This window comes from Lissotriton vulgaris, chromosome 4_1, assembly GCF_964263255.1.
Source record: "Lissotriton vulgaris chromosome 4_1, aLisVul1.2, whole genome shotgun sequence".
Classification (NCBI taxonomy): domain Eukaryota; kingdom Metazoa; phylum Chordata; class Amphibia; order Caudata; family Salamandridae; genus Lissotriton; species Lissotriton vulgaris.
The window spans coordinates 1,773,471,587-1,773,489,423 of NC_141691.1; the positions used below are offsets into that span (position 1 = coordinate 1,773,471,587).

At 43.0% G+C, this 17,837-nt stretch overlaps 1 protein-coding gene across 2 annotated transcripts in view; it reads right to left on the minus strand.

Annotated features, from left to right (window-relative positions):
- Window positions 1–211: 211 nt before the first annotated feature.
- DPYS (dihydropyrimidinase) overlaps window positions 212–17,837 on the minus strand; it is a 358,618-nt gene continuing 340,992 nt past the window's right edge. For both annotated transcript variants that reach the window (XM_086966103.1, XM_086966102.1), the window contains exons 9-10: window positions 4,034–4,115; window positions 212–1,555 (exon numbers count right to left, since the gene is read on the minus strand). In XM_086966103.1, coding sequence (XP_086822229.1) covers window positions 4,050–4,115 — 66 coding nt within the window. In that variant the 3' untranslated portion in view covers window positions 212–1,555; window positions 4,034–4,049. The remainder of the gene's footprint in view (window positions 1,556–4,033; window positions 4,116–17,837) is intronic.

The following is a 17,837-nucleotide window of genomic DNA, read 5'->3' on the forward strand; positions in this document are numbered from 1 at the left end:
AGGCTCTCAAGGGAATAAACAGGGCCACCTCAATATGTTAGGACTGGGATGAACAGCTCTAGGACTCAGTGTTATTAAGAGTACGGGTATGTAACTGACATTAATTAATCTAGAAAATACAGCTCAGATTCACAAAGCTGATGACCTTTTGAAAAAACATTATTATGGAACAAATAAAATATATATAAAAGAAACAATGAATTTGTTGAGATTGTTTAAGCTTTAAACTTTATTAATTTGGACAAACGACCTTATGTTACAGAGCGTAAATTGAACTATAATACTACAGTAGCACTTTATCCAACACAGCCTTAAAAGCAAGCACTTAAGAGTAAAAATCAATACATTAATACATTTTGACATAATTAACCAGATTTTTCATCTCATCCCATCTGGGGACCAGATTTGCAAAGGGCTAGCGTTGCTCTTGCGCACACAAGGCATCACACAAAGAAAAAGAAAATGCCTTTAAGGATTGTGTTCGTGCAAGTAATTGTCCCTTCCTGCATAAAAGCAATCCTACTCATAACATAGGCACCCTTGCCATAGTGTAAGGGTGTCTGCGTTGGCACTGCAACACACAGTGCGCCAGCACAAGGAGGCAGCAGAAATGCGCCACATCTTTGTAAATATGGTGCATTCCTGCGCTCTCTTTTTCACGCAGGTCAACAAGCTGCATGGCTGCGCTGCATTGTGCATATATGCAACCAAGACAAAAAAAATAAAGAGGAACCCCAAGGTCATGAGGGTTAAATATATGATTAGCGATACATGTAGCAATGCAAGGCAAGTATTAAAAAGTGATTGGCAATATATTAGTAAGTATTCCTTGTATATTTCTGGGAATGTAACATGTCTGAAAGGATAATACAGAGAGATTCTGAGAGATGGAAGCGCATCCGAGAGTTATTCAACAGCAGCATTTCAAAGGCAGTGAAACAGCAAACCATGATGTCAGATGTGCCCACAAGACACACACGTGTTGCAGAGCTGCTCACTTGCAGTGAAATTGAAGGGACACATGGGGGAGAAGCACATCATTGTGGCCTCCAGACCGGTGAACATTTCTCCAACAGGCACCAGTCTCTGCCAGGTTTTCTCTGGCTGCCAAAAGTAGGCACAATGTACAAGCACAACATAGGGAGAGGTGTGGCGCAGCGGCCAGAGCAGCCGCTTCCAGAAGACGGGCCCGTGATGCGATTCCCGGGGCGGCAGCTCAGCTCAGCATCATATGGCTCTTGTGCAATAGTTCACTTAATCTTCCCGACGGCCCAAAGCACCTTGAAACCCTTGGGGGGTGATATGTTCGTGCTTCACAAATACAAATGATTATTATTATTAACATTTCCTTATTTTCGGAAAAGCAACCTAATACTAAAGATGCACATTAATATAAAATCAGAACATAAGTGTAAGTTGATCTGCGAGGGCAAAAAAGCAAAATATTTCAAAATATTGCTGAGGTTATTCTGAATATTGACCAGTAAGAAGTTGTTCTTGAGAAGAGGATGGTCTTCGCCTTGAGTGAAAAGATTACTTTTTCTAACCAGATTATCTAAAACAGAAGTACAAAAATAAAAGATCAAACATAGCAATATTCCATATGTCGACCAATCCAATCACAAAGACTTCATCATCACAAAAACTGACAATAAGCTGCTGGTTGGGATAGTGGAGGTGTTTAACTAGCAGCTGTGCTCAACCAATTGACGGATGTGTGAGAACCTCGCTGCAGACAGCACAAGAACAGAAAATCCCTTGCGTTTTGGTAGTCACTTTTTGGAATATAATTCCCCTCTCTCTCCCTCTCTATTTGAGCACTTGACAATCAGAGGACTTTTCGAAAACTTTTAAAACTAGACTTTTATGTCATTTAGATCCTGATTATGAAATTTAAGCTAATTGATTTACGTCTGTGTCTGGACTACATTTCTAAAAATGTTGGACTTCAAAGATGATTCCAGCAGAGCTCCAGAGAATCTGTGACAATCGCGGTTTCCTAAGAATTTCCGAGAAGTAGCTCTGGAAGTCGATTGTGTATATCAAGTTTCTCACATTCAACTTAATTTTTGCATGTGTAAACTTAAAAGGTGTACATTTTGACAAGCATAAACACCGCACAATAGTGCAATTACACTTTACAAATTTTTTTTTTCTCCAAAGGGAATATTTGCTGCAGTCGAGGAATCCCTTCCATCTTACCCCCACTATTTGTGGGAATGTTGCCTACCTATTCTCACCATGGACATAGATTGTGGCTGGCACTTCAGTAAATCCACAACCATGTCCACGGTGGAAATGGGCCTCACAGGTTTGTGGGTGTTCACTTACTTTCCACAGCATACCTGCTTTTGGTTGCCCTACTCTTTGATACTGTCAGCAGATGCTGTTGTAATATTAAGTGTTAATAAATCACTTTTTAATTGTAAATTCGGGGTTTGTGTACACAAAACTGGGATTTACATCTGCAAAGCTAGTCATTTGCTCACAAGACAGACTTGGTGTTCAAATGACTGTGAATCAGGCCAAACGTGTGTGCCTTTCAGCATAACTTCTTTCACCTAACACCAAGAAGACCTTTTTAGGTTAGTTTGTGATTGATATTCAAACAGTACAAGTGGCTTGAGATCCTTTGCATTGCTATATGAAGGGGTGCTAAGTACCTTAGATTTGGGTCTCGCCAAAGTGTTTTGATATGTCCCCTTCTTTTGGCCTTCAGGGTTCTTTGTAGACCAGCCAGCTCATTTTACAATATTTCTGGATTATTGGTGCATTCATACATGTACCATTTAAGGTGGCGTATATTTTGCACTTTTCTTGCTGATTAGAAAGGATGATGCAACCTGTTTGCTGCTTTGTATGTGAATGATGCGTTACTTATATGTCAGGTAGAATTGAAGTTACAATATTTTGACAGTTCCATTCTGAACAGGTATTGGATGCACACTATAATAAAAAGAGGACACATTGCTTATTTTGTCATTGGGCCCCATTACAAGTCAATTGATGAGAAAAAGAGTGATAATACCAGGCCTGCTATTAACATTACAAGTGACCGGAATATGCAAAGGGTGCACTGTCCTTACTTGTGTCGCAATGCAACTTTAACTAGATGCGCCGGGCACAAACAGAGACAATGCACTCTATTGCAAATAGCGGACTGCCCCAGGGCAGTCAACAACGTTTGGCTGCTCTTGGGAAAGAGCATTGGTGAAAGTTAGAGCAGCGATTTGAAGCAGCCACTCCATCTTTCACAGGGAAGGCATGTGAAACAAAGGGGGGCAAAGATCCCTCTGCTGGTGGGCACAGTGAATGACTGCACTTGCCTGCAGAGGGAAGTCTGGGGTGTTCATGCGACCTCTTTACCCCCTTTCAGGGGGCGCCGTTGGGGCACACTTTTTGTGGCGCACAGTCAGTGAACCATCTGACATTCTCTTTGCACCTGCACCCCATCTATAATACAGCACTGAGGTGCAGAGGCAAAGTCTTTCCAACATTTGATTGTGGCGATGTCCCATGCAAATGAGGGAATATCCCTTCAGATCTCTCTGACGCTATATGTATGTCAGCACACTCTGTACTACAGAGCGTCTGAAGGCCCTTCTGTAATATCAAACTCTCCCAGAGTCGTAGAAACCAGGTGCACACGCCCGGTGCTGCACATGGAACACTTTATTTAATATGACCCCAGGTGTTATTTCCTTCTTATTTGCCGTCCACTAGTAGTGTGTGTCCTGGAATGGGAAATCGCATGCATGAACAGGATATACCGGGCCATTTACTGCATGTTTTTCATACATTCTGGGCCCTTTTCCTCTCACAAATTCCATCTGCTCTGAGAAGGTGGAATTTGGAAAAGGAAAAGCAAGTAGCAATGCTGGGTGAGACAAGACCACCTAGAAACACCACTCCCTGTAACACTAGTAATTATGATAACAACACAGAAAACCATGCAGTAATATCACTCTGTGCTACCTGTGAAAAGCACCATAATGTGCAAGGGTTCATTGGAAGAAAGGGGAAAAAAGATCACCTGATAGTCGATTCGTCTATTTCTTCAACTTGATCACTTCTCCCTTGTAAGGTTCCCTCTTGACAGCGACGGGCTGGCAGACCTGCAGAAGACCACAACATTACCAATCTTGTATTGTAGACACAATGTGCACATTTACAATATCAATGTCTCTTTCACTGTCAGCACAGTGCATTAGCCTCTTCTTGATAACCACTTTCTGATATCTTCACGTACCATAAGGACCAGCAGTGGTGGCTGGTATGGATCCGGGATGGCGGAGGTTGTATAAAAATAAAAATATAATGTACCCCATCACTGTGTCTCTCCTCTGTCGTCTCTGTGCATCTCTTTGTGATGAGTCCGACTGGAACGGAAGCCGGAAGCACACAGGCTCCCGTAAGCCAATCACAATGCTGCGGTCAACAGAGTTGTATTTGGTCTGAACACTGTGCTTCGGCACTCAGGCGGGGACTATGAGCCTGCGCATGTTTTCCAACCAGCTGTAATGCAGTCAGGTGGAGAACATGCTAATGCATGTTAGGCTGTCCCAAGACGGCTGGCCAAGCCGTCTTGGGACAGCCCACCTCTCCTGCCCACCTCTCCTGCCCCTGCTTCTCCTTACAGAGTGCCCGCCTCTCCTGCCCCTGCTCTGTGAGCAAAGCAACCCAGCCTCACCCCTCAAAATTGCATCAGCAGGGAAAAGAAAAATGATAATAACATTGTGTTACTATCATTTTATTTTTCCTATTTTACACTGCTGAGAAGCAGTGGGGTGGCGCTCCCCTGCCTTAGCGGAGGAGCCGCCACTGGGACCATGATACCTGTACCTACAGCTTTCAAGTGTGTGAGCCCAGGAATACACACATGCTCCTACTCCTGCTGTCAGCATCATTAGCCCTTCCTTGTTTTGCAAACCATAAAAGAATATACTCAATTACTAAACAATTTCAAAGCAAAGGAAAATATACTTAGTACTAGCTTACATTTTCTACTTTTCGGGAATTTTCAGATAGTTCTGAGTACCAGCGGCACGCTGTGAACGGCACAGCTTCCCACAGCTTTCACACATGGGTAAATATTTACTACTAAACAAACATATCCAGGCTACATTCTCATAGGCGTAAAGGCAGACAACAGGTGCATCTGCACTATTTAATGTTTTTTTTACTTGATCAGGACTATATTTCTGTGGGGGCTGTTGTGGGCGTCCCCTCCTGAAAACGAATTTATTCTTGCTTTTGACAGTCAGGATTTTAAAATACATGTAAATGCACATTTGTGGGTAGATGTACAAACATGTACTCAAGTTGCTCCATTGTGTTGTGTGAATGGGAGAAAGCAGACATTCCCAAACCTACTGTTCTGCTCGCTCCCTGCGCTGGCACACTTGGCACAGTTTTGGCAGCCATACGGCAATGCAGACACCCTTGCGCCATAGTGTAATATTGTATGTGTTATGGTAAGTATACTTTTTGTGCAGCAAGTTGCTCCTTCCTGTACAAAAACTGTACTTTAGGCATTTTTCTATTTGTATGCATGCGGTAGAATGCGGCACACATGCAAAGTGGGGTAAACAAGAAGGAATGAAAACATTTCTCCATATCGCTGTCTATAATTCTATAATAGAGATGTGCTTCAAAACCCATGGGCGATCACATGGGAACGCCTGTGCACCACACATAGAATACCCCCTTGATGCAAAGTGATGCATGGCAGCGCATTGCACTGAGTTGCACTTCTTTGGCCTGCAATCCAATGCAAATCTTGATTTGTTGATTTCCACTGGATTGTAAATCCCACCAGAAGATTCTGCATTGGGTTTGCATTAAAAATGTAATGAAAACAGATGCAAAGTCTTGCTAAATCTGGTGTAATTAACTCAGTTATGAGGGAAAAATCACACCATCTCTGTATTCTCTGGATTATGAATCAGGTTGTGCCCTATTAAATGCTGCTATCTGCAGTAAATGCCTTTTGATTCTGGCCTATGCATGCCATGAATTTGCCAGCAAACAGTCACACACATGATTGGTCCCAAGCTTTATTGAACAGACATGCATATAGAAACAGTGATGGAGCCAATTATGCACTACGATCCAATATGATTAGAATATGCCTACTAAGACATGTTAGGTTAGAACCTCCCTGTATGCACTAGACTGGGACATTCCTATAACCCTATTCTATAGAGCCGGAGAACTCATGGCAGGAGGGCAGCCATCAAGATGCTTCAAAAGGGGTTTTTGGCAGGTCAGCTAATTTTACTATTCATTTGGTCCTCTCTCCTTTGGACTATGGCAATTCTCTTTAGCTAAGAGCACCTAAAGCAACCATAAGGAAACTCCAAGTCGAGCAGAACTGCGCTGCGCGGCTGTTGCTCGGGATTCCTAAAACTCAGTCGGGTAAGCCGGCTCTGAAGACCCTACACTGGTTGCCAGTTTTGGAAAGAGTAAAATTTAAATCTCTGTGTATAGCCCACAAGACCCTATGGTGGAAGGGCCCAGTAATCGATAGCTCCCTCATCACCTTTTACCGCGCCAGAAAATGCCTTTGCTCGGCTAATCTTAACAACGCAGTCATTCAAATTAAGAGGGTAAGAAGTGGAGGAAGATCCTTCTCTTACAATGTAGCAAGACTCTGGAACACCCTGCCCCCACACCTTCGCTCGGAACCTCATCTTCTCCCCTTTCGAAAACTTCTTAAAACATTGTTAGTTCAACATCTCACCCTATAATTTTCTCAGTCCTCCTCCTGTTCGGCCGCTAGCGCTGGGATGCCTTAGTATAGCTATGCACTTAGTAAATGCTGAATTATAATAATAAATGATTATGCACCCAATATATATCATTCTTCCACATACTTGCCAGTTTTAGTGTAACTGCTAGTAAAATGTTAATTGTCCAAGTTGTGCATATATTTTTACAATGCTGTGCCACAAGTCCCCTGCCCTGAACAAAAATCGTCTTAAATCTCACTTCATAATAGGGACGAAGGAAACGTTTTATATTGTTAAATGTTGGGGGCTCTTTCGTTGCACCTGAAAGCGCAAATAAATGGAGATTTACATTAAGTCATTATGTTTTTTATCTAAATTGTGATTATAAAACTCTTGTGAGCTCAAGGGTGGTTGAAGATGAACAATCTAAAGTAAGGGTGAATTTAATGTTTGGTTGAAGATAAACTATCCAAAAAATGTAAATGTAACCTATGTTTTAGTGAATTGTGCAACATAATTGTTGGTCTGGAAATTTCTCCTTGTTATCCTCACATATCCTATCAAAGACAATACAAATTAATTTTTCTTTTAATTCATTTTTGCGTTTTTAAATTTCTTCAATTCCTTGTGTCCTTGTGAAAGGAACCTTATTTTAATGAATGCTAAGGTTTGCCTATCTATTCATGAATCTTAATTACAATTCCCGTAATCGTATCTCTCCTGATCATAGACGTAAGCAAGTGTTTACATATGTAGGTCAGATATCTAGTTTTTTGCAGTTTTAGTTCAAGTGCGTTAGAGCTCTTTACACGAGAGCCAAATTAGGTTAGACATATTTTTGGAACTTAGATGATAAAAGTCTCCTCTTAAGCAATCAACTCCAGAGAATGTATTGGAGAGTTATGCAAAATAAACAAATGAAATCAGTCCCTCTAATATGCATAGGGTACATTCAGAAGCTACAATCAAGAAGGTATGTAACCATTAAAAAAATAGTAAACAAGACAAATGGATTGGATCACATAATAAGTGGAATATGCTAAACAGGGCTACATTCAATAATAATTTAAGATTGCTGGGCCAGTAGTCATCTCTAAATTTGGCAGGCAGAGTACCATCGAGATGGTGGAGGGGATGTGCTCGGCCGGCCTACTTTGGCTGCAAACTCTAAATCAGGCCCAAGGTCATATTAGAGCGCCAAGAGGCTTCTACTGATACAACCCAGCTATATGGAGCTTTTACATGGCTGTTACATGGCATTCTGGTTGATTCGGGGGTGGGGAAATAATAGGACTATGAAATTTTGGGGAATAACAGGGCAGGAATTAGTGTTTTCACACTGATTCTTGCATGTTTACTGTGTTTATAGCACAGAGATTTCACTGTGTGTAAAACAAGAACGTGAACTTCTGATGGGTCCAGTAGCTGTTGTTCTACAATCCCAGTTCGGGGCAATATTCCGACTTATTCATAAAAATGATTTAAAGATGACTAAGGAAGTATTAATCTGTTTCCATTATTTGCACCCTAGCAAAAAACGATTCAACATTAATTTTGGTAAGGATCAAATTTAGACTCTCAATTAAAAGTGACTATAATAGGGCGTTTGAAAAAAAAACAGTGAATTACTCATTTACCCAGCCTCCTAGTTAGAGGTGGGAGGAGTATTGTGTTTCTAGCCCACTAAGCTGTCAAAAACGCCTTAGTGGTGAGCCAGCTTCTGCAGAAACTCCAGCTCCACAGCATCTGTAGGCCCACCATACATGGGTCAGAGCTTCTGATACCGGTTTTTGTCGTGCCTGGAGCTGGCACGCGCAACATGGCAGTCCAAGCCAGAAAAACATAACACTGTCCGACATGCAGAAGAAGAAAACACCCAGCATGTCTGGAACAAAAACATTCAGTCCCTTTTGGTGTGAGTGTAATACATTTTACAAAAAGCTGATCAATCTGTCATGGCATCATAACACTGGGTGTCAGCAGACACTGATGAATGTCAAAAAAAGTACCCCGGCCATGATAGCTGAATTCTATTTGGTGAAAATTCTCAGCCGGACTGGAGAAGTAGCTTAAAAATGGAAGGCAGGCAATGGGTAATTGGAGCTGGTGGTTGCAGAGGGGCCCACCGGAACATATGTTTGTGAACCAGCACTTATTTATTCTGAATAGACTTTGATCCAGAACATGAGAGAGAAAAACACCAAAGGGGAAAGAAAGAGGAAGGAACAGTAAGACTACGACTATGACAAAGAGAGAAAGCAGAAATGAAAAATTACTTGGAAAAGTAAGATAAAAATGCATGGAATGTCTGGTGGTGGATTACAGATCCATGAGGCAAAATCAAACCTACTCAGCCCTAATATTTGCATCCTCACATTAGATGGCACCAGCAGTGGGCTTCTTGGAAAAACTTTGGGCCTCTGTATTTACTCTTACAATTAAGCATGCCAGGTGAGTCATTGCAGGGTTACTGGTTGACTGGGGTTTGAGTCCTGGTCAAGTAGCAACCACAATCCTAGTCAGGGAAAAGCACAAGCAAAACCCAAAAAAACCTGCGCTCATCCACTGTTAGCTTGGCACAGAGCAGTCAGATTTAACTTACAGGCAAAGTGTTACATATTTGTGCAACACTTCAAACAGTAAAACTGTGAAAACACCACACAATAAGATCCCACACCAGTTTAGATAAATAGAGCTGAAATCAATAAATAAAACAAGACCTAAATGACAAAAAATCAATTAGTAGAACCGGAGATAATGAATTATAACGTTTTTGGAGGAAATAGCACCAAAAGGCGTGAAGCGCCAACTGTGGCTATCTGGTCACACTAGACCAGGACAAGGCCACAAGTCCAGGCTGAATGTGATGTAGTGCGGCCTGGCCACAAGGACATAATTAGGCCTGCTGAAAAGAGTACCTTAAATCCTGGTTCACGGAGCCTTGCTTTGATCCGCGAAGATGCATCGCACCGGTTCCGAGATGCCGTGAGTCTGCGGTGTGAGAACCTGTGTCATCGCTGAGGATCCTGTCGACGGTGCTTGTGATGCAAAGTCCGGTGACGAGGATGTGGCACACAGTCAGGGTGATGCGTCGGTTCTGAAGAACTGCGATTCTGCCATGCAGAGCCAGCATGATTGTTGAGACTCCCGTCAATGAGAGATGTGAGTGCCTCGTCGGGGATGGGTTCGTGCAGTGGCGGTTTCAAAGGTGATGCAGGCTGCGGTAGTAATGCACGTTTTTGCATTGGATACAATCCACTCAGCAGCTGAGATGCATCGGTTCTGCTTGGGGTTGTGCTGTGGAGCACAGGAGATGCAATGGTTCCGCTGGTACCATAGAGACTTGCAAAGCACTTTAAGCCCACTTCCAAGGGACGGGGGCTGGGGTAGCACCACTTGGCAGGGTAGATTTACAGATGGAAGAATCCAGGTGCAGATGCAAGGTTGTTAGGATCCTGTTATGTTTTTGAGGCATCAGATAAGGACGCCAGCCAACTAGCCCTGGAGTCACTCTGGTTCTGGGTTCTAGAGATGCAGGTCCATCTCCATCTCATCCAGCCAAGAGGGTAGTAGGCAACAAGTCAGCATAGCAGGGCAGCAGTTCCTCCAGAGTAGTAATCCAGCAGAGTGACAGTCCTTACATCAGCACAGCAGTCCTTCTTTCTGGCAGAATATCCACAGGTCCAGAAGTGTATAGAGTAGGTGGTTTATGGGGTCAAGTACTCATACCCAGTTGTGCCTCTTTTAAAGTGGGGGGACTTCAAAGTGAGGCCTTTGAAGTGCAGAGTCCCTGTACTTCCTGCCGTGGCTCCTGACTCACTACATGGGGGTATGCAGTCCTTTGTGCGGAAACCAGACACAGCCCTTTCAGGTGTGTCAGCTCTTCCCTCCCATTAGGATGACCCATCAGGATGTGGATGGCCCATCAGGCACACCTAAGCTTCCTTTGTGTGACACTAAACTTGGAGGTCAATCTTTTCCCAATTGGAAATTCCACGTATAAGATGTAATAAGGTAACCCCAATGTTAACCTATGGGAGAGATAGGCTATGCAGGAGTGATAAATGAATTTAAGAGTTTTTCACTACCAGGACATGTAAAGCTCAAAAGTATAAGTCCAACTTTTTAAAAACACTACACCGTGCCCCAGGGCTGTCCAGGGCCTATCTTATGGGTGACTTATAAGTATGTATTAAAAAGGAAGGTTTGGGCCTGGAAAGAGGCTTAACATGCTAGGTCAATAAAGCAGTTAAAAGCTGCACTCACAGTCTCTGAAATGGCAGGCCTGAGACATGTTAGATGCACTGGGAACATGTAGATCACTTCCTTATAGACCTCTAGAAGTAAATGTAAAATGCCAATTGTGGATAAGCCAATGTTACCATGTTTAAGTACAGAGCACATGCACGTTAGCAGTGATAAAGTGCCCAGAGTCCTAAGGTCAGCAAAAATAAAGTCAGCAAAACCAGAGGTCAGAAGGCAAACAAGTCCCCGGATGCCAGGTTTAACACCCATATTTGTAGTTCCTTTACCAGATTTTGATTATTTGTGTGTCTTTTTCCACGTTGAATTGTTCATGGTTTTTCAAAACTGTTTCATGAATTTTATTGTGCTATTTAATATTGTTTGGTTTTGCTTGATCTCAACATGCATTCTACTGAGGAATGGCCTGCAGCTTGCATGCTAGTACCGGTTGCTGAGCAAAGATGTTCTCGGCACTGTGTTGTAGCCTAATCAGATTCAATTTATTAATTTGGTAGAGATACCATCTTCTCTATCAAATAGCCCAAATTCTGACAGCAGACACACGCACCTATAGGGAATTTCATTGTGGCACAATCAGGGATCAACCAGTTGAAAAAGAAAGCAGAAAAAAACATGTGTTCACCGAAGATGCCATCTTGGAACAAATGTTGGAATTGGCAAGGGATACTGAACATTCAGCAAGGTGTATAAAATAAATGTCAAAGCCTTATGAGTGTATTCAATGGAATACAGAGGATTTCAGATACATTAGCCTTAGAGGGAGACCAAATGCAGCAAGTGAGTGTTATCGTTGGCACTAATTTGAATGTAGGAAATACCAAGACATGACCTGCTGTGATGCAACTATGTAATAGAACAAACGAGGACACTATGCATAGGTGTGTGTGTCAAAAAGAATGGTTTACAGCATAAATGTGTTGAAGACAGTGGGAGTTAAGGGGAAGGAAATAAAAGAGTCTGTACTACAGATGCATCATAAAAACAAGAGTGTGCTATATTGAAAGATATTGGTGAGAACTTTGACTCTAGATTTGACAACTCATATACACTGATTGGCAAAGATGATGTCAATAGGTTTCATGGAGGTGGGTTGCATGAGTTTAAAATAAGCTCATAGACATAGTAAAGGAAGTCCATACAATTAAGAGGGACATGTCAAACTGAATTAAAGTACAGGGACAGGAGGATAAAAGTGGTCAAAATGTGGCAAAAAAAGATGGGGAAAGCGACGTGTGCTGTGGATAATATTAGACCCACATCACCTTGATCAGATGGGATCTATGGTGACAGAGCCAAAATAAAGATTGGGGGATTAAAAATAAATATTTTCTGAGCGTTTTCAAATTACTTATGGAAACTGAAAGGTTTCATCAATAAAATAAAATAATTTGAAGGTGGTTGCAAATTTAAATTTGAAGAGGGGTGAAATAATATTTAATTTTGATCTACAAAAGAAATTTCTAAAGTTGTAAAGTGAGAACATCATTGAAGAAATCAAACATTCTGATTGGCTTGGACCTTTGTTATTTTATCGGGAAAACACTACGGCCCATTGTGCAAGTGTGTGAACGTGTTCATATAGACAAATCTCCACTCATTGCCCGATAGAACAGAAATCCTCAAGTTACTTAAGGTGGCCTGTGGTATTTTACACATACCTCAGGCTCCCGTGATCTTATTTACACTCCAGAGTGTGTGTTTGGTTCAGGGTGCCCTTCAGACTAGCCTCATCCTTTGTTGCTTTCAATGGGTTAAGCATGTTTTCTTCTAGAACTGATGGGGGATGGCGTATTTTCAAGATGATACATCCATCTAAGTAGAGGCAGTGGAGGAGCATGACTGTGACTTGTGCCATGTGCTGGAGATGTTAAAAGAAAAGTGGGTGGCACTCAAGAGTGAAGAGATTTGTGTAGAAGGAGTTTATTATTTCAGGCATAAGGGGGACGTTTGGAGCCTAAAGAATGTCTATTGTGAGCAGTGAGGGCAAGACATAGTAAAAGTAGCAAAGAACAATATAGATCTATTCTTATCCTGGCTCAGTAGTACTCCAAATATGTCTCACATTTTGCTTAGAACAAAAAAAAGCAATGTGAAGGATGGAAGTCTTGAATAATCTTAGCCTCTGGCAATCACATCCAGATGCCTAATGAGCGTATTGCTGAAGAAAACAGACCACCTTGTGTGGAGCACAGAGTAAGAGAGCGCCTTTGTGCAAGTGAAGAGAGGGTGATTGCTGTGACAATCACCACTAAAGCACTTGATGCCAGAGATTGCAGTAGGGTGGGTTAAAGGTGCAAGTGCATGTGACCCGGGGTAGTTCTTTTGCAGCGGCATGACATTCAGAAAGAGATAGATGTTCTCATTTGGTGAAATCGAGTAAAGCAGATATAAGTAATTCTGTCATTCAAAAATTGGGGTTGGCCTATTGATAGGCAGAACATCAATTTAGAACGTATTCAAGTGACACAGAATTTCTTATGTACCTTGCAAACATACAAGTGCACAATGAGTAAACATTATAGCGGATTTTCCCTTACAGAACCTAGTCAGGAGAAAATGAGGGTACATATGAGTGGGAAAATGGGGGGAATGCGTAGTTTTGCTGTGTGCATGCAGTCATGAAGGTTTTTTTGTGACGGATCAATGGAATAATGCATGTGGCTACAGTATTGGGTAAAGTAGGGATAACCATTTATGAAGGGTACCTGAGAAAGATATGTATTGAGGAAAAATGTACACCATATTTGAACGGTACAGAGAAATTGACAATTGAAGATAGTGTAATAAGGAAGTGAGATTTCTAGTTGTGCTGGTGGGGTGAGTGGAAGGATTTTATAGTTGACTACAGAAACACAATCCTAGTTGGAATACAGAAGTCAGCACTAGCAACACCCATGGCGATCCTACACTCAGCAAAAGGCATGAGAGAGAATACAAGAACATCACACAAGACTTCAGAGAGCTAGTCTGGCTTACAAAAGAAGATGGTATTCCATCCACCACTCAAAGTTAAGTGCTTACACTCTTCCAAAAGAACATCTGGAATTTTAAAATATTTCCAGGGTGTAAAGAATTTCTAAGTCTGGAAATCAAAAGACTTATGACCCAGTCCACTATTGCACAAACTTTCTCCGTAGCAGCCCGGTATTGTGAATCTCGCTTCTTGAACAGATGAGATGACAAGAAGATTTTAATTTTTTTCAAACACAACTGAAAAGCGAAATATTTAAAAATAACTTTTTTAGCAAGTCATTTTTTAGTTTTAAAATATAATTACATGCATAGATGGCCATCATTCACCATAGAAGATATTAAAGTTTCAGCTTTAGGTTCAATCCATAGTGACCATCATTAAAACAAAACCAGACCAACACTGGACCCCTGCACCAACACCTAAACAAGTAAGAATCAGTCTCTCTCTTCCTTGTAGAGAATGTTGGCCTTGTACTTAATATTAGTCCAACTGTGATGTTTGGCATGAGTTAGTGATCTATCAACATGTCCCCAAGTCATGCCCCTTCTAGCATCTTGGAATACAAATAAGTTAAGCACTCTAAGTCTGGATAGACAGTGTATGACTGAAAGGCTGATTGAAATAGATTGTAAAAGGGAAAATACATTGTTTTTAATTCAGTGTATTTCTCTTCAAGTGTCCAAGTTAGCCTTTCAGTTAACAATGGTCTCCAGAGCTGCTGATGCATTGGACTAAATATGGTGGATTCCTGCATTTTCAAATAAAGGCAATGTCAATTACAGCAACTCCCATACATTCCATATTTGATTGCGTTTGTCTTTTGAGCATCAGGTAATCCTGGCATCAGTATGCTTTTTCATTTGGACGGCGTAGCCAAGGATGGTTTTCATTAAAGGTAAAATCCTTGCCTCATAAGCCTTAACCAACTAGAAATTCAATTCAAATCCCACCATGTTAAAAGTCAACCCCAGCTTGTTCTGGAGTGTCAAAGAAATAAGTGGACAAATTAAAGATTACTCTCAGGCGAGCCAGGAAGAGGAGCATATATTCGATCTTGAGAGCATGGAGCCTTTATTTAATGTACTCAAAGGGGGTCTGCATTGTTGGACCGCCTGGGTATAGTCCGGGAAGTTCATGATCCTGGCATTCTGGAAGTGCACATCTTGGTGATCTCTAAACTCCTGGAGGATGACATCTCGATTTTGGTGACTGAGGATGTGCACAATCATGGGACGGGGCGACCCCTGGGAGGCATCTTAGCCTGGGACTGATACGCCCTTGCCACCATGAAAAGCGAGACAGCCTATCTGATGTTGCCCAAAACTGGAGTCACTCCTCCAAAAATCAATCCACAGTAGAGATCTCAACCCCTTCTGGAAACCTAATGAGGTACAAGTTGTTTCTCCGGAACCTGTTTTTGGTGTCGTCTGTTCATTCTTTCAGGGCAGCCATTGCATAGAGCAGTTACCTCATCTTCATCCATGAAGACCCTGCCATCAGCCTTCGTCACCCTGTCTGCCACTTTGTGAAGGTTGTGACAATGGAAGGAGGCTTCTACCCGTCCACTTTGGTCCCCACTGCTTCCCTGGAGTCTTGAATTGCTTTGAGGATGATGGACAGGTCTGTGTGTTGTGGCGTGTTACCCATGGGGAGAGGTGCCTCTGTAAACCCTTGGGTATCTTCAGTAGGTTTGGTGTATTGGCCCATTTTGGCTTGGGCCGGCTTTGGCTGTTGGGGGCTTGTTTCACCCTATTTCCGGTTACAAAGCCACGGCTGCCCCAGGAAGATATAGTCACACCCTACTGGCCCGCTTGTCCCCATGTCATCATTCAGTGTTGGTTGGTGCGTTGTGATCTTTGTAGAATCTTCTTTGTGGTTCAAGGCCTGATGTAGGCTTGGTGCGGGATTACAGGCTTTGATAGTTTCTCACTTTCATGCAAGCTGCACAGAGCAAATTAGTGGGTGTTCTGTGATCTTTTACAGAAGAGGATGTCTCTTGGAGGGGAGAAAGATCTCATGGAGAAACGGGGTGATGTTGGGAGTCACCCCAGCCTTGGCGGTTCAGCAGTAGTAATGCTTGGGTACTACAGCGTATCTCTGTGTCAGGTGTTGCTCTGTATAGCCTCTGGGGAGCAGGAGATCGATGGCTACCATCTGTATGTCTGCCCATGGCTGCACCACTATGTTCGAGTTGTGGTTTCAGAGGGCTTCACCCGCCCGGCCCAGGCCGTGCCGGGCCTAGGGTCTGTGTCAGTTAGCTGCTGTAGGTGGTTGCCTGTCATCCGGGGCCACACAATGCAGCATAAGTTTGGGTAAAAGTGGTCACTAGCGGTCAGTTTCTAGGTTTTGTCCAGGAGGCCGAGCAGTCTGGGCTGCTTCACACCACCTCAGCAGCACTGTTCCTGTGTGTGCCTCAGTCCAAGTGGGTCAAGTAATCATGCAGCATCAAAGGGGGTAAGGGCCACCACTTCCGCCTCAAGAATAGACAATATTCAGGGATGATCAGGTGTAGTGGGGTGCAGGGAGGCCTCAGGGAGCCAGGTTGTGTCATTCTACCTGCGGGCTGAAGGGAGCAGATCGCAGCGCAAGGTTGGTGCCATAACACGCTCCTTGGTTCTCACATGCCGCAACATGGGGGAGCAGCTGTTTTAGCAGGTCACCTGGGGCCCTGTCTGGGCTGAGTTTGGCATCTCAGAGCTGCAGCAACTGGCCGGTCGACCCCTGAAGGTAGGCCCTGGTACTGGCGGGGCTGGCCGACAGCAGTGTCAGCAGGCGCTACAGTACAGGCCTCACCTCACTGAGTGTAGCAGTCCAGAGGCAGCTCCCCATGTGTGTCGCCCTCTGTGTAGAGCCAGGGGATCGATGGGCCGCAGTTTTCAGTAGCCACTATGTAATGCTTTCGATTCTCAGTGCGAGGGCAGTCGCTACCTTGCGTTAGGCACTCTGCGGCAGTTGCTGCACTCTAGGGTCTCCATATCCCCACCTCGGCCACAGCCAGGGTCCACTGAGCCCCGAGGGTGTCCCAACAATGAGGAGAGATTGGGGCTGTCCGGGAGGATATTGGCCGAAACTTGCTAGGCTACGGGAGCTGGACGAAAGCTCTACCGCCATCTTGGCTGCCCAGAACAATTTTGATCCATCTTAAGTATCCACTTCCTACCTGCTGGGCCTTTATCTTCTTTACCTCCTCTTTCTTACATTAATGCCCCTACCAATTCTCTTCCATTGAATGATTAAACCGTTTCTATAGGAAGGAAAAATACATTATGAACGTTCGAACAGGCATTTTTCTGTCATTCTACTCTGCTCCTCTTAATGTCCCTTTGACCTTTTCTTCTCTCGCCAACTCTGCCTCACTAATATGTATTATAATTACTTTAATATTATATTGTGTTATTTATAGATGTATGGCTTACTTTGGTAATGTGTAGTGTCCTCGCTCTTTCCAGGGCATGCTTCTCTGTTTCAAGAATCTGTTCACTGACCCTCTGGGGCAGTTGCTGGCTGGAGGAGTCCAAGGCAGGACATTTCGTGTTTAGCTGTATTTGGTGCTTCCACTGAATAAACTTTAACTTGGAAAATTCAAGACTCTGACTCTACAACCCCTCGCCCTTTCTCTTGCTCTCATAAAATCTCTAACCTTTGCAACAGTGAAACACAGAAAAGTTTAATTTGTCCTCTAAGCTCTTGTGTCAACAACAGGCTTCAAACAGCTGTGCTTGTCTATATGTTCCATGTAAATAGGGTTTCAAATGTTGGATTATAAAGCACTGTAACACCTTGTGTATAGAGTAGCGCTAAATAAACACCTAAACAATAAGAGTAAATGTTCAGTGTCAAATGTGAAGGATGAAACCTAGAGTCAG